The sequence below is a fragment of the Trifolium pratense genome, linkage group LG5 (assembly GCF_020283565.1).
Source record: "Trifolium pratense cultivar HEN17-A07 linkage group LG5, ARS_RC_1.1, whole genome shotgun sequence".
Classification (NCBI taxonomy): Eukaryota; Viridiplantae; Streptophyta; class Magnoliopsida; order Fabales; family Fabaceae; genus Trifolium; species Trifolium pratense.
Genome location: NC_060063.1, coordinates 5,818,158 through 5,842,961, shown reverse-complemented (window position 1 = coordinate 5,842,961; position 24,804 = coordinate 5,818,158). Strand labels below are relative to the sequence as shown.

Here is a 24,804-nt window from a genome sequence, read left to right as displayed (position 1 = left end):
TCGCCTTAAACGATTTCCAAAAATTATCGCGAAACATTTTTCCCCGACTGTATTTTTCATTCCTAACTCTTAAAAATATTCTAAAGTCATATCCCAACTCAAGCCGATATATAAAGTTCCCATCTAAAATATAAACGGATTCGGAGTTAACGAAAATGTGTTTGTTTTGTGAAAAATAGTGTATTTAACTTCGGGAATTTTTAATCACTATGGGGAGGACTCGGAAATAATATCCGAGAGTGTTAGGAAGTGCCTTAGACACCTCTAGACCTTTGTTGATAGGTTTAGTTTCGTTAAGATATTTTGGGAGAAACTTATGCATTGTCCGCTCGTTATTTTTAGGAAACGCGAAACTGTAGATAGTGTGAAACGTTGTGGTTTTTGGTTGGAAGCATTGCCGAGGTAAGGGCACCTTTTTATTTCCGTAAATAGCATTAGGGTATGCTTGTGGTTATGCTGGTTGTGGTTCCATGCTTGTGTGCTTGGTTGTTTTCGATGTTATTTGTCTTACGTATAGGTGGGAAGTATATGTGTTGACATGTGGTTATGAATATGTGTATGTTTGTTGCATTAGTATATGTAGGGACGTATGCTCATGCAAACATTGTCGGTATTTGATCTGGGTGATTGTACCGGGTGATACTTCCGCCTTTAACGGAGACGGTATTTGATCTGGGTGATTGTACCGCCGTTAACGGAGCCGGTATTTGATCTGGGTGATTGTACTCCGGAGTATCCACCAATTGAGTTGGCATTTGATCTGGGTGATTGTGCCGGGTGTAATCCACCTTTTTCCGGAATTCATGCATGTGGCATTCGATCTGGGTGATTGTGCCACAACCATTCATTAGAGGTCTTGCATTAGGGTATGTGTGCACTTTATTTATTCTTCTTGGTGTGAGGATGTGATAAGTGTTTACCGCTTTCTATTCTGGTATGTGTATTCGGTATTTTATTACTAGTTTCCAGTTGGTGACCCTTATTTTGCATGCCATATCGCGGGCTCCTCCCACCCCCAGACGATGGAGCGCCATCTAAGACTGTAGGCCGTGTGGACGGCGAGGACTTCGTGGACTATCCCGGAGTGTAGAGAGTAGCGCTTGTTAGGCTACATTTTGGTAGGCTTAGGGCCTAGGTTATATTTTGGGATGACTGTATGTTTTATACATTATACTCAGACATGTTAGTGCCGTTGGGCCTTGTGATATATTCGGTTCATGACTCGTGTCTTTTTGGTTGATGAACTTGCTATATCCGTTGTATGTAAATTATTCAGGTACATACTTTGCTTCGAGGAAGCCCTGTAATATAATGTGTTGATGTTATATTTATTTTCTATTGAATGACGAATTGCCGAGATAGCTACGGGCGTTCACGCGCGCCATTTTATTTAAGCGTGTTGATTTAAAAAAAAAAAAAAAATACCCATGCTTTGAAAAACGGGGTGTTACATCTGCGAAGAAAAGGTTTAGTGCCATTATGGAGGTGGAATTGGTCTGAATCGTTGAGTGTGAACGATGCTCAGCAGCTTACTGAATTACAATGTATGTTCGATGGTTTTTCCCTTCACAACAATAATCACGATCAGTGGCGCTGGATTCCGGATTCGAATGATTGTTCACGGTTAAATCCTGTTATACGTATTTATTAGATCTGGGCAGGTAGAGCTTTAAGATGCTCATGTGCTCGAGGCCATTCAGCGCCTTTGGAAGTCGGATGTTCCTTCGAAAATTAAATGTTTTCGGTTGGAGGTTATTATTAAACAGATTACCAACTAGAGAAGCTCTTCATCACCGTGGTATTTTGACTAATCATCATGAATTACCATACGTCTTTTGTTTTCAACAAGCTGAGGACGAAAAACATCTTTTCTTTTCATGTCCTTTTAGTAAGGGAGTATGAAACAAAGTTTTATCTTAGTTAGGGACATCGTTACAAACCGGAGTCGAAGGTAGAGATCATTTTCTTTTATTTTGTGATTTGTTCAAAATGAAAGACAAAGGTCGTGTCCGATACTTGGCAACCACTTGGAATATTTAGAATCTTCGCAATAAAATAATTTTTAAGGGCAATATTCCGGATGTTTCGTCGTTATTGGAGACAATCAAACTTCATTCTTAGTTATGGTTCACTAGTCAGTATGGGCGTAGGACTTGTACTCCTTTTCCTTTTTGTGTTTAAATCCTATGTCTTGTATTCAGAGCACTTAGTTTAGTACTCTTTGTTGTAAGGGTTTGAGTACCCCTTTATACTCTCTTATAATAAATTTTTGAATGTAATGGGTAACTAATTCATGGCTAAGCCATGGGTAACGTATTTAATTTTTAAATCTTAATTTTTAAATTGTAGAATAAGTTGGTACCGACAGCTAAGCTGTAGATAACAAAATTTGAAAAAATATACACAATTATTAATTTTACAAACGGTTTAGTTGTGTGTAAGTCGTGAGTAACACTAGTACACACAATTATCAAAATTACCCACGGCCATATGATGGGTAATTGTTTGTAGGTATTTCAATAAATTCTTGTAGTGTCTCCGATGTCCGCATTATACAAAAGTGATGTCCACATCGTTTTAGCAAGATAAAATCGACCTTCGTCGTCTCGGATGCACACGCCGAGACCTGCACGGTTTCGCAATAATGAAAAAGATGCATCAATATTACACTTATATCTTCCGGAAGCCGGTTTTGTCCACCATTTAATGAACCACTTATATCTGCACGGTTGCGAGAAGGAATTTTCATCCATTACATTAGATGAGGTAAGTATTATTTTGGTTAACTTGGAATAGACAACCACTCTAACTCTAATGTTGTTTTCATTGCCTATTCTCCAACACTATCTTTTACGCAGAGTGATATGTGACTATACAATTGCAACTCATATAAAGAAAGCTAAAATAAATAATATTATTTCATATTATTTTAATATGAAATAAACTCATACAAATCGAGCTTACGTGTCAATTTCACTCTAGTAAATCAAGTTTGTTTAAACTTTGTATTTTGTCAATCTTGCTTTTGAAAAACAAAACATATTTAATTGTAGAAGTATTGCAATTATGTAATATTACACTCTTTTGTTAGTTTAATAAAAGAGACGGACAAATCTAGATTAAGAAGAAACAAAAATCAGAGTATATTACTTAATTAAAAATATGTACAAAAAAAACAAAATAATAGTAACAAAAATAATTGCTTTAACATAGAGTAGACTTGTAAATAAATCCATTGTTCATACATTTTTATTGATAAAATATTCATACTCATTTTTAATTTGTCAAAAGAGAAGAACGTTAACACCACTATATATTTCTCTCTATTTTTATGAGAAAAAATAAGCTTCATTCAAATGATAAAATAATTAAAATGACCATGCATGTGGACATTTTTCATCCACGTTCTAAGGTTATTACTAATTGTTAACAAAGCCTACTTATACACATAAGGTATATCAAATAACGTGACTGAATGTGGATCAATTTGGACATTCATTATCTTGCCAGCATTCTCAAATACACTTTCTTTAGGCACCACCTACACACACAAAAAATAAATAAGTAACAAAGATCTCAACCAAACAAAAAAAAACTAGCAGGACATTATTGTACCAAAAAAAAAAAAAAACTACCAGGACATTATTTATAGAGATCTAAATTTATAGAGATTTCTGATTTGGGCATTCAGCACTGTTAAAATTTTTAGGGACAGTTTGTCACTTATTTAGATTCCACAATACTCAAGAGATTAATTTTTGCAATTACGCGCAAAGGATATCCAATTTACGTCAAAAAAATAAATTTAAAGTCGAGATTCTCCATACTTAAGTAAAAAATGTTCATTAATACTACTTTATATTATGATAATTTTCCCCTTTGTCAAATATTTTTAGTAAAAAACTAGTTACAAACAATAGAAGTACATAAAAAATAATTGCTTATAATTAGGTACCTTATTTGGCTGTAAGAAGGAATTTTCATCCATTACATTGGATGATGTAAGCACTGTTCTTGTTAACTTGGAATGGACCACACTTGATTCTAATCCATCAATTAAAATATCAACATTCACCGTTTTGCTTTCCAAGTTTACAACCTACACTTGCAAAAAAAAAGTTTCATATAGTTAAATTTATTTAACTTCACTTACTTTAAAAATTTATTGGACCGACAACTAAATGTAACATTTATGCAAAAAAATAATCATTAGAAATTTCAAACTTTTCCTAATATACTATAACACAGATCTAGAGAATCTCTTTACCTTTATTCTCAAAATTGATTTTCCATCTATAGAAGATTTCCATAAAATTGCAGATGCTGCAAGTGTAGAAGAATTTGTTTGAAGAATTGAATTTAGGAATGTTGCTCCGTTTGATTCCTTAAACAATTTAAGAACCCAGTAACTTGGAGTTCCATAAACTTTGTGAGAATCAAATACAATGGCATCTGGATTCCACCTATAGTTACCATTGAAAAATGAAATAATGTCTGATTATACTATTTGGTTTGGAGAAAATACTTTAAATAAAATAAAAATATAAATGGAATGAAAAATATGAAATGCCAAATGCATATGATCAATGATTTAATACCTCCTATCATTGGCATTGACAAAGAGTGGTGCATAGCTAACCATGTTGACAACATCACTACATTAAAAAAGAAAAATATTAAAATATCTAACGCCGTATATATCATATCAAACTACTAAATATATCGGGTCAAATTGCATAACTGTGAGGAAATTTAAGGGAAAATAGGCGAAGAATTTCTTTAGAATAGATGGTGATAAAAAAAATATATATAAAAAAATAAATGAGAATTTGTTAAGAAAAATGTGAAGGTACATTGCAATACATAGATTCATTAAATATGTAAAAAGAAAATTGCTAAGAAGTTCAATTTTGATTAAACCTGTTTTTTTCTAATCCAATAAGAAATGCTGCTTCAGCTACAGCTGCCAAAAGGGTTCCATATCCAGCCTCTTCTCCGGTCAAGGCATACTCACTCACAAATGCCTGAATAATATTATTCAAATAAAAATACTTTATTATTCTGAGAAACGAGAACAATTAATTGGACACGCCAAATTCTTATGAAGTTTTGATCAAACCTTTGGACCAGTGCGGGAGGTATGATCAAAATCTCGAGCCATGTGAAACATATCATTGGCAGATTTTGGATATCGCTGAGAAGAAAATAATATATAGTATTAGAAGGATAAATGCAAGTGAAGCAAATAAAAAAAATGTGTAAAAGTTAGGATATTATTACTTACATGATAATCATACAAATCAGCAGGGTGATTTAATGGTAGCTTAGAGGTAGAAGCATCACAATTTGAGATTATTTGAATATCTGGGTAGGCTTGTTTGATTGCATCATAGAACTTAGGGTAAGTTTCTGGTCAATCCAAAATACAAAGTGAAACAAGTCAAATTAATTCAATTGCAAAATTAATGAAATCAATGTAAGGTGGGTTGCAAATAAATAATTGTAATTTTTAAATAAATGAATCATGTAAATATAAATCAATTTTTTAATGGTTTTTTTTTATTCATCGTAATTAGGATCTTTGACCTACAGGAGATATCCTAAGATATTTCCTCGACTTAATAAGTTTTTTGGACTACAATGAGACTAATTCTCAAGTCAGCAATATGGTATTTTAATTTTTTTTAAATGGTTGAACTGTCTCTCAAATCAACGACTCTACTTTAATAATTAAATTCAATTTTTTACCTCTCCAATACGGTGTTTGTAAATTTTCACTAATTAACATATTCATGAAGAAATTATATATTTTTTATATATGCTTTAAAAATATATAAAGACACACCTAGATATGTTGCTTTGAGATCTCTTTCACATTCTTCATTTCCAACTGCAACATATCTCAAGTCAAAAGGCATAGGATGTCCCATAGAAGCTCTAATGGAACCCCACTTTGAAGTGGGACTTCCTCTTGCAAATTCAATACCATCAAGCACTTCCTACAAATATACTCAAGATTGGAAATTATGCTCAATAATTATGTAAATTTGGAAGAAAAAAATTAGGAAAAGGGGAAATTAATAAATAAATAAATAAATTATTAAGTTAGAAAAAGAAAGTTACATACTTGCACAATTGGTGAAATGTCAGAGATATTAACATGTTCATAAAGGCTTATACCTAAAATAAGATAAGGAAAAAAAACATCACTACAAATTTTTTTTTTGAACAAGAACATCACTATAAATTATAAATTATTGATTAAAAAGATGAAAAAAGAACATAATTATTAGGACAAGAAAGAATACCATTATTAAAAACCCATATTGGCAATGCATTGAGATCCTCTGCTAGCTGCTCAAGAAATAAGAAGGAAAGTATTACAAAATAAAGTAAATATTACAAATTTTAATTCTTTTGGAAAACTACTGGTATTAGTTAACCAATGTGACACTAATGTTTATTTTATAAAGAAATTTGAACATCGTCTTGAGGTAATAAAATCGAACTTTTTAACCAAGATTCAGCTGAGGTTATAAAATAAACATTAGTGTCTATTATTTTGGTTAAAAAGGTTCGATTTTATAAAATCAAATTGTTTTTAACCGGAGTGTCTATTTTGGGACAAAGATAGTACTTCCTTCATTCTAAAAAGAAATTTATCTAACAAAATTATAAACATGATTAGCCTAAAAGAAAAAATCTTATAAAATAAGACAATAAATTTTGCAAAAGAATTTTATATATTAGAAAAGGGCTAATGATAGTAATAAAAAAAAATAAAAAAATTCATACTTGGAGACCCTCAAAATAACCAAACCCATCGTCGGTCCAATAACCCCAAACATCACCATAGTGTCCAGGTCTGTTCTCCCAAGATCCAACTGTTTGTTTCCATCGAAATGCATTTTTTGAAACATTTCCTTCGACATAACATCCACCTATTATATAGTAAAAAAAATAAATAAAAAAATCAACCTATTACAATGCAATCAATTAAAAATGAAAATAGCATTAGGTAGATAAACTTATTGCATATCATTAACCATCAATCAAACATAAGTGTCATATCATTAACTTTATAATAACTATTTCTAAAGTTGTTATTTAGTCACGGTTTAAACATTTTAGTACATTATTATCTTCGTCTTAAAATATCAGCAAAAATTGATCAACAAAAGTTGATATATTTAATGTAAAATTTAGATTAAATGCATTAATTTTAGTTGATCTATTTTTACTTATATTTCATAATGGAGGGAGTATATTATATAAAAAAAATTAAAAACAAAAACTATAAAATGATGGACCACTTATCATGAGACAACAGTTGTAACAACTTGCAATAATGAAAAGGAAAGAGCATCTTTTCCTTCACCTTTTTGCTAATATTTGCTAATATTTGCTAAGTAATACTAGTTATATAGACCAATTGTTGCTATAACCAAAAAAAAGGAATCTGACAAATTAAAAACCAATGCTATTATAAATAAAATAAAATTAAAAACCAATGCATTTTGCAGTCTCTTAAGGGAGGTTCTTATAATGGTAATGTTGTTAACATTTACAAATATGAAAGACCAATTTGACATAAAAAAAAGCTTGATAAGGACATAACAATTTGCTTTCAAATGTTAAATTTAAATGATCTCATGATGCATTTATTTTAGAAAAAGAGACATGGTAACAATTTTTTAACTTTGAAAAAATTAAATAGAGTACATCTTTTAAGATAATATTATTATATTTTCTTACCAAATATATATATGCTTAGTATTTAAAAAATAAATAAAAATACTAAAAGTTTATATATGCATACCTGGAAATCTAAATATTCTTGGTTTCAATTCTTCCACCATTTGAAAAAGATCATTGCGGAAACCATGTCCCTATCCAAGAAAAGAAACTCGTGAGCTTCAAAACATTGGAGTGAAAAATGGAAAAGAATTTAATGTAAATCACTTGAAAAGTACATTGGAGTCATGCATTAATAAAAGGGTCCACAACTAGAATTATGGCTATGATGTCAAGGTTTTTTTTCCCTCTACACCGTATAGCGAGCAAAAGCCGATAACATCGATAGTAGTTGCAACCACTTTAACCGATATCAAGGGAGCAAAAAGTTTGCGGTTGTGATTGTGGGAGCAAATGTCAAAGTTTTTATGTCTTTATGACATCGACAGTAGTTTCAACCACTTTAACCGATATCAAGGGTTGTACAAAATTACAAAAAAAAAAAATAGGTCTGCAACTGCGATGTTAAGTACAATATCGAAGTTTTTTTTTTTATGTTTGTTGACTATATCGCGATTTAAAACTTTAATTGAACTATTAATAACCTATGGAACTTTTACTTGAAAATCAAAATGAAAAAAAATTAATCACTTCAACATACCTTATATGTGTCCAAGGGCATAGCTGATACTTGGTCTAACCATACCACCCCTTTTCCGGTTGTTGTTATTTGAAGGCTTGAATTATGATTAGTTGCATTGGCCTCAATCACATGCTCCACCTTTCTCCATTTTGATGTTTTTCCATCAATACCCCTGCAATATATAGATCAAACAATAATTTATTTTTTTTGACAAAAGATCAAACAATAATATTATTTTGTACTCAATCACCCAATAAATAACTTATATATAAAAATAAATAAAATAAAGACAGGGAAATTTAATTCATTGTGTGTGTAGAGAGTCACTACAAGTTGATGTCAATTGAAGCCAACTTTACAGCATCATCTGATCCAACAAATGAAATTTTTAGATCAATTTCTTCTGCTGAACGAACATAAAAAACCAGTTTGTATTTCTTCCCCTTCTCAATATTCTGTATATAGAAAATAAATTGTCAAAAAAGTCATAAAAGCCTCTTGATTGAGATTTAAAGCAACAAAAGTAGCAAGAAATTTTATAATAGATTTAATTTATACACATTATTTGTGTAAAGATTTTTATTACTTTCAATCATTTATAATCATCAAATCATTAAAAAGTTTGACATGAATTGTAACTACTTTTGATGTCACATCTATTAGTAGTTTTTTTTTTACGCGACATCTATTAGTAGTTATAATTTAATGACAATGTAAATTTAATTATTTTTTTAAGATTTAGTATTTAGCTCAAAGCACCAACTAATATGACACCAATTTTACTGTCTATTAGTAGGGGTCATTTAAGTTTAGAACTTCGATCTATGTGCACTGACCCAATATAAAAAGTTAAATTGGAAAAATTCGAAAATAAGATCTTAAGAGGAACACATTTCAAAATCTCAAGTTTTCACCGTTAGGCCAACCCATGGACAATATAATATTTACATTAACATAGTATAAAAAAAAAATTAGTTTTTCACCACCAGTTTAATCTGGTTCGGGGGTCAGTTCTGCATAATATCAAAATTAAACTGTTTTAATATTACAAGTAGCAACCAAATTTAAATCTTTCTTTAACTACACAAGTAGCAATCATATGTTTCATTCTAGATTTTAAGGATTTTATAAAATATGAAATCTTACCATGCCCCAAAAACCAGGATTGGAGATGCCAATACCATCGGGAGGACATGAATAGGAGTTATCACAATGTACCTCCATCTTCAATGCGTTCTTGTTTCGTTCGAAACAAGACGTTTGATCGATTGATACTTGTATCAATGATTTGTCTCCAATTATTGTCCAAGGATAAATATTTGAAGGATCGTTTTCTCCCCGAGCTTCAAAACCTGAAACACTAAATTGAATCTTTAACAAAAACAACAACTTCATAACATTATAGCAAAGTTGGAAAAAATCAAGAATCAAGAAGAAAAAAAATCAAATTTTAGAAAAGACCTCTATTGCTCACAAGCTCCGCCCATAATCCACCAACACCAGCATGATTAATCTCCTACAATAAATAAATTATAAGATGTTAATTTGGTAAAAGATGTTAATATGTGTTTAAATTTACTAGTAAGATAAACTTTATAATAATACATCAAAAATGAAAAGAAAAAAAAAATCACCAGGTTGCATGATCAACGAATAAAAATAACGAAGATTTAAAAAAAAAAAAAAAAAAAGTAGTAGCAATGAGAGTTGAATCCTAATGAATCATGACAGTAAGGTTACTCTGCCACTTAGAATACAGGTAACATGTGTGGGATATAGAAATATAGAAATTAAAAATCAATCTTATGAAATTTGAATTGTTCTTAGCTAACCTCAAAGAAAACTCCCATAAAAGTGTTAGGAATTTGCTTCCCTAATGAAATAGATGTATTTACAATTAATTTTGCAGTTTGGAATTGTTGAGCCTCAATTGCATAGAAACAAAGTATAATGAGAAGCAAAATTGCATAGCTTGATGCCATAGATTACAACACGTAAAGATTTTTAGCTGGAAAACTATGGCTTTGTGCTTGCAAGAGAAGTGATTATATAAGTGAAACCAGTTGGTTGATAACATTAAGCAATAGAAGAGAATATATATATAGCATTAGACAGTGTGTCAAATATGATGATGTGAGGTATAAGCACATGACATGTATGCGTGTCTATTATTAAGTATAAAGGCAATTTGAATTAACTTTTTAACAGGTTCTTGTGAGAAAAGAAAAATTAAAATGATCATGATATTATTATGAGTATTTAAGATCCCAGCCGATTATAAGGAGAAAAAAACATCAAAGTTTATACGAAAAGTTAATTGGTTCAATTGTGATTGACGCTAAATTTGGTATGAAAGACCACAGTTCGATTTTACATAACTGCGATCGGGAGGAGGCTGGAACCACTTAAAGTCAGAACTGACCCTGAATCAGATTAGGCAGTCCAGGAACTGGATACTAGTGGTGAAAACCCAAAAAAAAAAAACAAAATTTATGAAATTATTTTTGTTTTAACTTTTTAAATACATATTCAAGTATTGTCATGAAAAATTGTAAGACATTAAATACATGATTCACCGACGTTAAAAAGTCAAAATTCCATAAGTGCAACTCAGCCAAAAAAACCGCGGCAATATTGATGTGCTGACGTGCGAATTCAAACCGCAATATTACAACTTTTCAAACTTCGTGTGTGTGAGTTTCGTCGTCAATTCTATGAAACCAAAAGAAATTCTCCCAATTTATAATAGAAAATCTCTAAATCGCCTATATATCTCATATAAAAGGACAGTGTTCTATTTAAGCCAAGATAAAAGAATATCTCTATCAAAAGTTTATTTAATCCTCACTCATTACCCTCTTACTTTTATGCTTTGGATTTTTTTTTTTCCTTAAAAAGATATAAAAGGTCATATTCCAAACTAATGCACTCCTACACGTTTTCCTCACAAAATATATGTGTATATATAATGTTGTTTCACTCATTCATATATAACCAAAAAACAAACTCTTTCATATATAACGTGACACAGACTAAAGCTTAAAGATACAATGTTTTTTTTTTGGTTTTCTTCTATTTTGGTGTATATATATGTCACTTTTCTTTCTCTCATGTTGGCTATATAGGTAGCTACTATTTTTGGAATATATAATGGAATTATTGGAATATGGAAAGAAAGACTCTTTAGAAAACGAGGCTTCAAAACTTTAGATCATAATGCATCTCATTCATTAAAATCAATATACCTTTAGATGCTTATTTTAGAAAAACGTTTTGTTTTGTTTGGTTAAATAGTTTAATGACTAAAGTTTCACCGTTAAGGTGAATAAGTAGAGTGTTCGGGATTCGAACTTTTACAGTTACATATAAAATGTGATATTCATGCAAACTGAATTAAACTCATAAGAACGAAAAACATCTAATTTTTTCTACATTTAATCTTGTATAAAATGGCTAATTTTGTATTTTGGGTAAGGAAGCTAAAAAAAAAGACTAAAAAGATAAACTATTATTATTATTATAATAATATACGGTTTAATGGCCTTGGCCCTCTTTTTTTTTACCAAAAAACTAAGATAATATATGGTTTAGTTGAACTTATGACCTTAAGTATCAATATGTGATTTTGGTCTTTCACTTTTTCTTGAGTGACTGCGTTTGACTCATGCTTTATGATCTTTTGTGATTTCGTAGTCTACGTTTCTTCTTCATATTTATGCGAACGATACGTCATTTATTGACGTCACATTTAACTATCGTAATCAATGTAGCTTTTATTTCAAATTTAATACAAAAAATGCCAAAAAAAAAATCAAAAAAATTAAAACCCTAATCAGTGTAGGGATTGATTTTTTGGTGTTATTGATATCATTAATTTTAAAGAAAAGTCACACGGGTTATGAAAATTTGGTGTCACGTCATTTGGAGGAATGTTAGGAGGAGTAGACGTCAAAATGCAAAAAATTGAAGCAACAAGCGCTGAATCATAAGGTAGCATGATAAAGACAGTAAAGTCACTCTATCGCTTACAATACAGATAGCATATGGTATATAGAAATAAAGAAATTAAAAATCAATATTTTCATAAAAGTTGAATTGTTCATAGCTAACCTCAAAGAAAACTCCCATAAAGGTATCAGGAATTTGCTTCCCTAATGAATTAGAAGCATTTACAATTAATTTTGTTGTTTGCAATGGTTGAGCCTCAAATGGATGGAAACAAAGTATAATAAGAAGCAAAATTGCATAGAATGAAGCCATAGGTTACAACACCTAGAGATTTTGAAGTGCAAAACTATGGCTTTGTATTTGGTTGATAACATTAAGCAATACAATATATAATTAACATACAAGAGAAGTGATTATATTAGGCAATGTGTCAAATTTGATGATGTGAGGTATAACCACATGACATGTATAGCCAATTTGAAATAACTTTTCAACATGTTCAAGAAAAATTAAAATGATCATACATTATTGATTATTTAAAATACATACGATCCCAATTATAAGGAGAAAAAAAATCCAAAATTTATGAAATTATTTATTGTTTTGACTTTTGAATACTATAATTCAAATTACATCATCAAAATAAATTCAACGATATTAAAAAGTCAAATTTCCATAACTATAGCTCAGATAAAAGATAACGAAAATAATTGATGTGTTGAGATACGGGTTCAAAGTTCAAACCCGCAATATATCAACTTACACAATTATTTGTGTTTGAGTATTTAATTTAGTTGTTATTTATCAAAAAAAAAAATATTAGTTGTCAAATTTTTTGAAACCAAAAAAATTCTCTCAATTAATAATAGTAAATCTCAAGATTTTCTATCCATCTCATATAAAAGGTTTTTTGTTTTAATATCAAATATAATATATATTAAGTAAAAAGAACAATAGAAAATTCAGAATAAAAAGTGTTAAAAAATTCTATTTGAGCCGGATAAAATAATATCTCTATCAAAAATTGATTTAATGTCACTCATGTTAGATTGGCTTTCATAAGCTAGAAAAGGGAAACATCAACAGGTGTACCCTTAACTTTTATGCTTTGGATTCTTCATTTTTCCATAAAAACATGAAAGGTCATATTCCAAACTAGTGCATTAGTCCTACTACAAGATGTCTTCACAAAATACATATCTTTTTCTCATGTTGGCTATATAGGCAGCTACTAATTTTGGAATATAAAATGGAATTATTGGAATATGGAAACAAAAACTCTTTCAAAAGTTTGGACGGTTCAAAACTTTAGATCATAATGCATTTCATTATACCCTTCATTGCCTAGTTTAGAAAAACATCTGGTATTTTCCACATCGAATTAGTTGGAAAGTGAGTTTGTTTGGTCATAATATTTATTCATTTTTCCTTATTTGTTTTACATAATAGTACTAGTATAAAAAATGTAAGTTTTGCAAACCAAAAAATGGATATTTTCATACTAATCATATTTGGGTGTTCTCCAATTTACATTATTATTATATGCGAATTAATTGCAATTTTAGCCTCAAATTACAATTTTGTGATTTTGGTCCTTCAATTTTTCTTGAGCGATTTTTATTCTTCATGTTTTCCTTCTTTGCAATTTAGTAGGTAATTTAGTAGTACGCGTCCAAAATTTCATCCATATTTACGGGAATGGGATATTTTTTATTAACGTGATACTCAACTATCATAACCAATCTGGCTTTTCTTTAAAATTAAATATAAAAAAGAAAAATAAAATAAAAATTTTGAAACCCTAATTAAAGATTTCATTCAATCTCACTTGTAGGGATTGATTACTGACAATTTTAGTATTCTTATTTTTTTGGCACTTTTAAATTTTAATAGTTAATTTTAAAGAAAAATCACACGGATCATGAGAGTTTGGTGTCACGTAAATAAATAAATAATGTTCCCTCGGCGTAATTTTGGAGGGATATTAGAGGAGGACCATCAAACTACAGATGGAATTATATGGCTATATCTATATATATAATTCCTAAATAGTTATCCTATTGTTAATCTAAACTTTAATCAACATTTATGTACCAGTTTCATTTTCCTTTTAATATGCAACATTTACTTTGAAGATCTTATATGCCTTTCATATTTTCATATACATATGTACAAGAAGATAATGGGTTTTTTTCTTTCTTTTTCACGCCTAAACTTATATTGCAACATTTATATACCTTATCTTTTCATATGCTATTGCAAGTTTTTGTTCCTTAAATGTGCCTATCTCTTACCCTATATATATTACCTTCATTCATGTAAGTTTTATGTTTCTCTTCATGTGATTATTTGTTACCATTGTTTGGTAATATTTACTTTTTGCATATGGGTGACCATCATTCTTCTTCTTCATAATTGTTGTTTTCATCTCTTTTCTTTTAGTGGGTTTGGTATTCTTTTCTTTTTTATGATTATACCCATTGATTTTTCTCAACACTGAATACTTCATTATGTGTCATTTCTTTTATTCATATGATTCATTTTCCATTTCTTTTATGTGAAGTAATTTAAATTGGCACTCCTATATATAGTAGATTGTTTCTACCTTTTTTTTTTAAATTGATAATTTGCTTTTGTTTGTTTTGTTTATTTTAAGGTGAGCACTCCGGTACACATCTTATGTGGACGTGTACCGGTACACTGTTAAGGTGTATAATTTTAATTGGTCCACATGTAATAATAATTTAACATGTCATTTCAAGACTTCTTTAAATAGAAATTTCCTAAATTACTCTTTTAATTTACAAAAATTTTAAAATGGAAATTAAAGAAATTTCCTAAATTGCCTTTTGTCAAAATAAATAGAGATGTTTTGTAAAAAAAAATAAAATAAAAAGAGATGAGATGTTTTAGATGAGATGAGATTTTTAATTTACAAAAATTTCAAAATGGTTTTTTTTTACAAAAGGGTTTTTTTTTTTTTTGTGAAATTGACAAAAGGGTTTTAATATGTGTGTTTTTTTGCTTTTCATCAATTTCTATTATTTTTTATACTTATAGCACCACTCGTTTTGAAGCATTTCTTTCAATTTCTTGTAAAGTTCATATTTATGTTTCATATATGCAATTTCAAGGTTTTTCAATTTCCGGCGGTTGGTTTTTTTGTTTTAGGTTGTGGGTATCATTCGTCTCTTTCTTGCATCAAAAAATTCTTACTAAATACCCCCTCTGATCCTATATATAAGAAAAAATTTATTTTTAAATTCAATGTAAGTTGATGTATCTAGACTATAATGTTATCTAGATACATCAATTTTACAATGAATCTAAAAAATAAATTTTTTTCTTATATATAGGATCGGATGGAGTAACATTTTCCTTTAGGATATGTTTGTTTCGAAGTAGATGGAGTGAAGGGGAGATGAGGAAATATTTGTAATAAAGGGTAATTTTGGTAGAAACTCTCAAATATCTCAAATGTTATATATTTTTTAAAAAACTCTCTCAAATATTATATATACGGTACTTTTTTTTTTGGAAAACTCTCAAATATATATATATATATATAGGGGTTTTCTAACTTAGACCCTAGTTAGGTCTAAGTTAGCAAGGTGCACCTTTTCAATTGGACCAAAATACCCATTCTTTTTAATTAATTAACCAAAATACCCATTAATAGACGCGGATCCAGTGTCGCGCGCGTACCGAAGGACCATGGTTACAGACCGTTGATTTCCATCAGACAGCCAATATCTGATCTCATCAAGACTGTCTGATCAATCCGACAGCCCAGATCATCTTGATCCATCAGATTCCAGCGCGTGCGCCACACTGGATTACACCCTGGAGAGAGAAAAAATTGCTTTTTAAAAGTAGGACACGTGTCACACAATGGTTGGCTGGACGTGATTTTTGTTCATTTAATACTTTGAACTCAATTATTTCGTTGTAAACTAATTTTTTATTTTTTATTTTTTATACCAAAATTCATAATTTTTTTTTTCTACAAATAGAGACTTGGATCGTTTGATTTGGACACCGAAAAAAAAATGCAATTTTTCACTACCTTAATCTCATTTTTTGTCTACTAAATACGTTACTTGTGTGTTGTAATTTAACACGCACCACTCAACCAACTCACTGAAACCATTATACCAGGAAAATAGTAGATAATATTCTGGAACTTTTGGTATATTTTATGAAATTTTTGGAGACCTGAAACTATTTTTAGTTAATTAAATGAGATAAAACGGTAATTAAAAACTAATGTTTGCTTCTGAAACCATTTTACTGGTAGAATGGTTGCACATAGTTGTATTCTGAAACCATTTTACTGGTAGAATGGTTTCAATGAGTAATTTATTAATTGTGTTTGCTTCTGAAACCATTTATCTGGTACAATGGTTTCAGAGAGTTGTAATCTGAAACAATTTTGCTGGTAGAATGGTTTCAGTAAGTTGATTATTAGTTATTTGCTTCTGAAACCATTTAGCTTGTAGAATGGTTGCACATAGTTGTACTCTGAAACTATTTTACTGGTAGAATGGTTTCAGTGAGTAATTTATTAATTGTGTTTGCTTCTGAAACCATTTATCTGGTACAATGGTTTCAGAGAGTTGTAATCTGAAACCATTTTCCTGGTAGAATGGTTTCAGTGAGTTGATGTAAGGTAGTGAAAAATGAGATTAAGGTAGTGAAAAATTGGGTTTTTTTTTCTGTGTCCAAATCAAACGAACCAAGTCTCTATTTGTAGAGAAAAAAAATTATGAATTTTGGTATAAAAAAAAATAAAAAATTAATTTACAACGAAATAATTGAGTTCAAAGTATTAAATGGAAAAAAATCACGCCCAGCCAATCAGACAGCGACACGTGTCCTGCTTTTAAAAAGTAGATTCTTCTCTCTCCAGGGTGTAATCCAGTGTGGTGCACGCGCTGGAATTTGATGGATTCGGATGATCTGGGATGTCTGATTGATCAGACAGTCTTGATGAGATCAGATCTTGGCTGTCTGATGGAAATCAACGGCCTGTAACCATGGTCCTGCGGTACGCGCGCGACACTGGATCCGCGTCCATTGATGGTAATTTGGTTAATTAATTAAAAAGAATGGGTATTTTGGTCCAACTGAAAAGGTGCACTTTGCTAATTTAGACCCAACTGGGTCTAAGTTAGCAGCCCCCATATATATATATATATATATATATATATATATATATATATTTGTAGAAACTCTCAAATATATTTTTTTGTACAATATTTGAGATATTTGAGAGTTTCTACCAAAATTACCCTTTACTAAAAATATTCCTTCAATTTTTTTTTATTTTTTAATCAAACAAACTTAACGCCTTTCATTAACGAGTAAATGTTCAATACATAAGAGAATAATCTCAAATCTACGGAAACTAGCCCAAGAATTGGCCGCCCGAGCAAGAGAATGGGCAACCATATTCACTTGTATCCTAACAAACTTCACTTCAAATTGTTTATACACGATAACATAATTTGGATAATATCAGCAACAATTAAACTAAATTCCGAATTATCACTATTCCTCGTTCGAATAGCTTCAGTTAAAACCTGCGAGTCGCTTTCAAATTGAACCCTATCCAGACCTCTATTAGGTAAATGAATATTTTTCCGATATATTAGATCATTAAATTATTAGGTAAATGAATATTTTTCCAAAATAAATCATTTTTTATCATTTAAAATATTATAATAACTAAATACTATTTCTCAAAATTATAAAAAAAAATAAAAATAATTATCACTCATAATAGTCAATATTGATTTTTTTCATGAAAAAATGTAAAAACGTTTGTGTATTGCTTATAAAACATTGAAATTGTGTCTTTTCTTATGAAATTATTATATCTGAAATACAATAATCGGCAACTAATTTTTTGATTTAATAAATAATTATTAATTAATTGATCTAATGTACCGGTAGATTGAATTTTTTCATATGTACCATAGAAGCCCCCTAATAAGTTTGAGGGCTTTACTTACTTAATCCCTCAACAAGTTTTATTAGAAAATTGAGATTTTCATGTAGTGTGTGATTCTTAAAAAAAAAAAAAAGTAATTCTACCAACCATGATTAAGGGTGCGTTTGATATGCTAAAACTTAAGGGACTTGACAGGACAACTTCAGTTGTATTGTACGTGTTTGATTTTAATTTTTTTCTCAAACAATTCAATACCACCTAATTGGAACGAGACCCATGACATTTAAATTTTTAGCAATATAATATTTCGATGTCAACTAATTGGATTACCCGTGAATTAAAAACCTAGTTTTCAGAAAAGGATTATTAAGTTGCTACCAATTCTACCGATAAGAACCAAAGAAATAAATTGACCAAATTGAAATGTAAAATACTTAAGAATTTAAATGTCGACAATGTAACAGTTCAACATCAACTAGTTAGATTAACTATGACTCAAGAAACGTAATTCATATGAAATGAGTGTTAAGTCTCAACTAATTTTCTCAATTGTGACATAGGGAATCAATTCATCTCAGTTAATCTATTCAACTTGACCTAATTGAAATGATAAACACTTAAAAAGTTGAATTTCAACATTCTAGCTAACAGTTCAATCTCATATTGTTGGACGAACTATTACACCAGAAACCTAGTTATTATGAAATGATTGTTAAGTCACAACCAATTAGACTAAAAGGAACTAAGGAGATCAAACATTCTCAATCTCACTATTCAACTTGACCAAGTGGGAATGAGAAACACTTAAGAATTCAAATTCTGAAATCAAACAATTCAACCTCAACTAGTTAGATTAACTATGACTTAAAAAAACATAGTTCAAATGAAATGACTATTAAGTCTCGACTAATAATGTCAATTGTGTCAACAGAAATAAAAAATTTTAGATCAAACCCTTCAACTTGAAACATAGTTCATATGCAAACTTAACTAATTATACTTACTTTATTAAGGAATTCAATTTTTCTCAATCAAGTCGTTCAATATCACTTAATTGGACTAACAATAACTTATGAATTTAAATTTCGACAATTAAGCATGTCTAGAACAATATCAAAAGTTCATTTACAAAATTTAGTATTTTTTAATATGAGACGAATTAAATATGAATTTTGTAAATCAAAATATCAAGATAAAAGTAACAAATATTTTGACCTAGAAATCAAATTTTGTGCTCCTAACTTTTGGACAAACTTTTTATAATGAGCTATACATATTTGCAAAATCATCAGAAATATACATCAACTTTACAATATGACCAAAATTGCATGCATAAACATTTTGTGGGGATCAAAACATGACATTTTCTTATGAAGATGAAAAAATAAATTTAGTAATTTTGTATCGATAACAAACTTATTTAACCCTGTAAAATATAACGAATCACTAAAAATTAACAATATTACAATAAATATATAAACATATTAAAAAATTTAAGTTTTTTTTTACTAAAAATAAATATTTTTTAATAATTATATGCACTAATGGTTAGGTGGTAAATGTATATTAATTTTTATAAACTAATAATATTAAAAAAAAATTGAAAGGTAATAATATTGAAATATTAAAATCGTAGTTGGATATATCATATTAATAATTTTAAAAGTTTTTTTTGTTTGAATAATTAAAAAAGTTATTAAAATCATATTTTAATTTTTAAGAAAATACAAAATACTAAAATAATATTATTTATAAGATATTAGAATAATATTAAAATATTTGAATTTGTTGAAAATCATATATAAGTTGAAAGATATGATGCATGATTTGATTTATTGTGGAAGGATATATTTGCCAATATTAAAAAGTAGTGTTTAATATAAAAAACTTAATAAAGAAACAAAATCTGCATTAATTTTTTTTTGTTGGCAAATCTGCATTAATTACTATATTACTTGTTAACCACATCAGCAGTATACCGGTACACATCCACATAATATTTGTACCGAAGATGGTACGTAAAATATATGACCGTTGTCATCACATTTTGTGTACGCAGAACTCATTTAGCATAAAATTGAATTAAATGCAAACAAAAATTAAAGTTGAAAAATAGATAAGGAAAACTGTGATTGAAGGGTGTGAAAAAAGACATTATAGATGCCATTCCAAGGTAAGTTGTTCAATTTTTATCAATATTATTATATGTTGAATATTTTGAAAATCATTATATTAAATGTATTTTTAATTTCATTTGCAGATTTAAATTGTTAACCAATAATGATGAAGAAGATACTAATGTAACTTTAAATGTGGTGTATAAAAAAGTTTTTCGAAATATATGAACATGAATTTTTATATCTATATTCTATTTGGATAAAAAAAAATTATTATTATTATGGGTTCCTATTATTATTATTATTAGTATATTTAGTAATTGTTTCACTTTATACAAATAATTTTTCCACATTAAAATATAAAACAATGCATAACACACGGGTAAAGGCTATATATTGTTGTTGAAATAAAGGTATCAATAAGTTTAGTTCGGTGTTGTAAGGGCAGTAAAAAGTTGAGAACCGAAAACTTCAATTTGAACTAAGGGTTCATTTGGTCCAGCTTTTTTTAGAACTTATGCAAACAGCTTATGCAATTTTTATATTTTATTATAAGTTTATCAAGGTAGTTTATGATAAAATAGCTTATAAAATTACAATTTTCACTAGTGTAAACTTATAAAATAACATAAAACCTAATTTATATTGCATAAGCTGTTTGCATCAGCTATAAAAAAAGTTGGGCCATAAAACCTAATTTATATTGCATAAACTGTTTGCATAAACTCTAAAAAAAGCTAGGCCAAACGGTTGCATAAGTTGTTTGTATAAGCTCTAAAAACAGCTTGGCCAAACGGACCCTAAGTAAGTGTATTTCAGTAGGTTTAGTTAGATCTATGGGAGGCTGAAAACTCTAAAATACACTAAGTTACTATAAATTTTTCTCCACAAAGTTATTCAATCTCAATCGTTATTTTCATTTTTGTGAGCCCTTGTTGAAATGGGTGAGGTCGTGAAACACGGTTCTAATATTTAGCTTATAATTTTAATGTAAATATGTGATTTGGTTGTTTATAAATGAAGTATGTTTAGGTATTTTATGATTTATTTCCGTTCTTAATGTTTTCCTGACGTGAAACTCTGAAATCAATCTTTGCATTTAGGGAGTGCAAGACATAGACTTCTTATCTAATTAAGGGACATGAAATAAACTTATTTATGGAATCTAATAGCATATACTATTGGATTGTAATGCTATTATAATTGATTAACTAAGCAAGACATCAAAAATTACAGTTATAACTAAACTTGCGTCATTTTTCTGACATGGAAACGTATGAATAGCGATATGTGTAAACATATTCGAAACATATTGAGTTTATTATCGATCACATAAATTATGTTAAGTGATTAAATAATGATATCTAATCCCAACATAATTCTTTTATTGCTATTTTTAAACTCTTCATTTATTGTTTCACTGCTATAAATCAAACTCTTGAACCAAGCTTAAGAATAATTATTAGAACTTGCTGAAAGGATCCACTATTGCCAAGTCTATGTGGATTCAATATTTTATTTTTTTTTATTAAAAATCAGCATACTTATTGCTATACTCGAGGAGGATTTGAGGAAAAAAAACCCTCTCTTCGTTTATCAGGGACAAAAATTATTGTTTTTGTCCAGTTTCTATCTACCTATTTTGTCCAATCCTTTTACGAGTTTTTAAACAAAAATACTTGTACATTTATCAATTTTTTAGCAAATTAAATACACCTTTAAAAATTTATCTCATAAAAAGCTAAGCTTGAGAGCTTGAAGAGAATAAGAGAAGCTCTACGATAGATGTTAAACATAATTAAATCTTTATATTGGGCCTCTTTTGTTTTTCTATTTGGGTTTTTGGGGTTCTTGGAGCAATGTGGGGATATATATATTTCTAATAATTAGGCTTCTTTTCTTCATTGTAGATTAGGTTTTGATAATTGCTTTTTAGGCCCCTTAGATTTCTCTCAAGCCCCCTGAAAACCCAATTTTTTTTTTTTTAAACAGCAAAATTTATTTAAAAACCTCAAACAAAGCATGAAATATGTCAAGCGAGGGAAATTGATACATAAGAGACAAAAAAAAACAAGAGCTAGAAACAAGCCTACTGAAACACCAAAATCTAAAAGGCACACCAAAACAAGCTTCGGCACACCAAAAAGAAGCACAGCACAGCACCTAAAAGAGGTCAACAGCTAAAGGGCACTCCACAAAAATGCCTACTTTTGGACTTATAATCCGAACTTTCTCTATATTTGGAAGATAGGATCCGAAGTTCAATTTGAACCGCTTTCTCTATTCCTCATCAACTTGGTCTTTCTCTTGTATCTTCATCTTCAGTACAATTAAAATCAAAATCAGATTGAGTTTGTTGTTGTTGTTGTTGGATCTCAACACTTTCATCGTTGTTTTATTTCTTCCTCTTCAAATCTCTTGTAATAAAACAACTCCCTCTATGATATATCCAGCACCAATTAAGGAAGAAGGAGCTGACTCTGTTTTTGAAACTCTTCCTGAAATGCAATATAAAGCAATTGTGCTTCCTGAAATGCAGCAATTGTGCTTCCTGAAATTCAATTTGCTTCTAGAAACTCGTCCAAACATGTATCTTCGGTTCGTAAATTCCGAAAATACTTATATTTGGAACCTAGGATCCGATAAAGGACAGATTCAGATCGTAGGATCCGAAACACAGGAAGGTTGCATAACACATTGAACTGTATTATCATGCCTGAATCAATTGAAAAACATGGTGTGTATTATCATGCTGATGCAGTTTTCATAAACCTCATTTAGTCTTTTTTCACTATGTATGCAAAACTGTAAAATAAACAAACTCATTTAGATTTAAATTGACCGTAGAAAACACCATTTCGGAAGTTACGGTCCGAAATAGCTTTAATTTTTTAAGTTTGGGAAGTTACAATCCGAAAACACTCCCTTTGGTAACGTAACTTCCGAAGTATGTTCTCTGTTTCACCCAAACACAGATTTTCATTCCTTCTTTTTCTTCTTCCAAACACAACTCATAAGTAATAAAAGTTTCAGATCTTAGGTTTTTATGTGCTTTTTCTCTTCCTGCTTGAGCATATATACATGAAATCCTAGTTCAATATGATTGAAAAACAATCAAGTTCGAAAACAATGCATGCATGTCAAAATAGTTTTTCATTAATATTTCTCTCGGTGTCGGGACTCGAATCGAGTTTCTCTAGGTTGTGGAACAAGTCCTCAACCAAGTGACCTCTCGGGAGACAGGCAGTTTTTCATTAATATTGTTCAAAATGCATAGACACCATAAATTATGTTTTACTCCCTCTTCTATTAAAAAAAATTGTCAAAAGGAAAATGAAAAAAATATTTAATTTTAAACATGAAACTAATAATTTTTTCTTTTTACCAAATATAGCTAAAACAATAAAAAAAAAATTAATAAAATACTAAACCAAGGGCCCTATAGCTTGTGGAGCCTAACTACTCATTAACATCGAGTAAAAAAAAAACTTTTATGTGACACTAATTACTCACTAATCAATCAATATTTCATTAATTCATTTGATTTTTTAAAAGATTTTGAATTTAAAATATTATGGTGTTTATGTAGTTGTTAATCTAAAAAAGCTAAAAAGAATCTCATACTAAAAAGAAAAGTAAAATTAATTTGTATATATAGGGTTAAATATATTTTTAATCCCTACAAAATAACAAGCTTTCAAGTTTAATTGCTCAAAAATTTAATTTTACCCTCCATTTGTATTTTATAAGAGAACTACGTTGAAGATTATAAATATTCATTTTTTGTAAAAAGTTCTTAAAGTACAGATTATTCTCACAAATTATAATATTATGGAAACTAAAAAGACCATTAAAATTAAATAAAGATTTAAATTAAAAGATTATAAATCTATAAGAATTAAAAATATATTTAGTCATATAATTTTAATCAGAATCCCTCTTGGAGTAGGTTTGACCCACACATTATATCAAATGAAATCATCCAAAGTATATGTTGAACTATATAGAGTTAGGCTCATTTTTGATATTCTCTACTTGATCTTTCTCCTTGATTTGTTGGTCCTTAGATGAGCTAATTACCTTTATTTAGCACAACTTGAGTATTGATGCTTCACTTTGTAGACATCGGACCCTTTTGATATTCTCTACTTGATCTTTCTCCTTGATTTGTTGGTCCTTAGATGAGCTAATTACCTTTAGCACAACTTGAGTATTGATGCTTCACTTTGTAGACATCGGACCCTTTTGATATTCTCTTATTTTGCTTCTATCTTGAGTGATTGAGTGCTCTTGATGGTTAAGCTTTGTGCCTTAATTGGCTTTGTTGATTTGCTTCTGCCCTTAGTTGGCTTTGATGGGTTGTGTTTCTTCCTTATGGTGGTTAAGCACTACTAGTTGTATTTGAGTTG

At 29.4% G+C, this 24,804-nt stretch overlaps 1 protein-coding gene across 2 annotated transcripts; it reads right to left on the bottom strand.

Annotated features, from left to right (window-relative positions):
• Positions 1–3,121: 3,121 nt before the first annotated feature.
• Positions 3,122–12,700, bottom strand: LOC123885617 (alpha-L-arabinofuranosidase 1-like). Of its 2 annotated transcripts, none has more exons than XM_045934906.1 (17): positions 10,210–10,625; positions 9,839–9,893; positions 9,524–9,729; positions 8,708–8,832; positions 8,396–8,549; positions 7,820–7,889; positions 6,796–6,941; positions 6,309–6,354; positions 6,128–6,180; positions 5,846–5,999; positions 5,285–5,409; positions 5,120–5,194; positions 4,921–5,024; positions 4,599–4,655; positions 4,268–4,463; positions 3,956–4,099; positions 3,122–3,541 (listed from the first exon to the last, which is right to left on the bottom strand). In XM_045934906.1, the coding sequence occupies exons 1-17, from the start codon at positions 10,357–10,359 to the stop codon at positions 3,437–3,439; spliced, it is 1,965 nt and encodes a 654-aa protein (XP_045790862.1). In that variant the 5' UTR covers positions 10,360–10,625; the 3' UTR covers positions 3,122–3,436. The 2 variants fall into 2 exon arrangements, with proteins under 2 accessions (XP_045790862.1, XP_045790863.1); XM_045934907.1 differs by lacking the exon at positions 10,210–10,625 and adding an exon at positions 12,488–12,700 and having other exon boundaries at positions 3,186–3,541.
• Positions 12,701–24,804: the final 12,104 nt, after the last annotated feature.

Excerpts from the sequence above, each read along its gene's own strand:
- LOC123885617 (XM_045934907.1), bottom strand. The coding sequence starts at position 12,637 with ATGGCTTCATTCTATGCAATTTTGCTTCTTATTATACTTTGTTTCCAT. Across the intron at positions 8,550-8,707 it reads GCTTCAATTGACATCAACTT|GGGTATTGATGGAAAAACAT; the intron begins GTAGTGACTCTC and ends TATATATTGCAG. Across the intron at positions 3,542-3,955 it reads CCTTCTTACAGCCAAATAAG|GTGGTGCCTAAAGAAAGTGT; the intron begins GTACCTAATTAT and ends TTGTGTGTGTAG.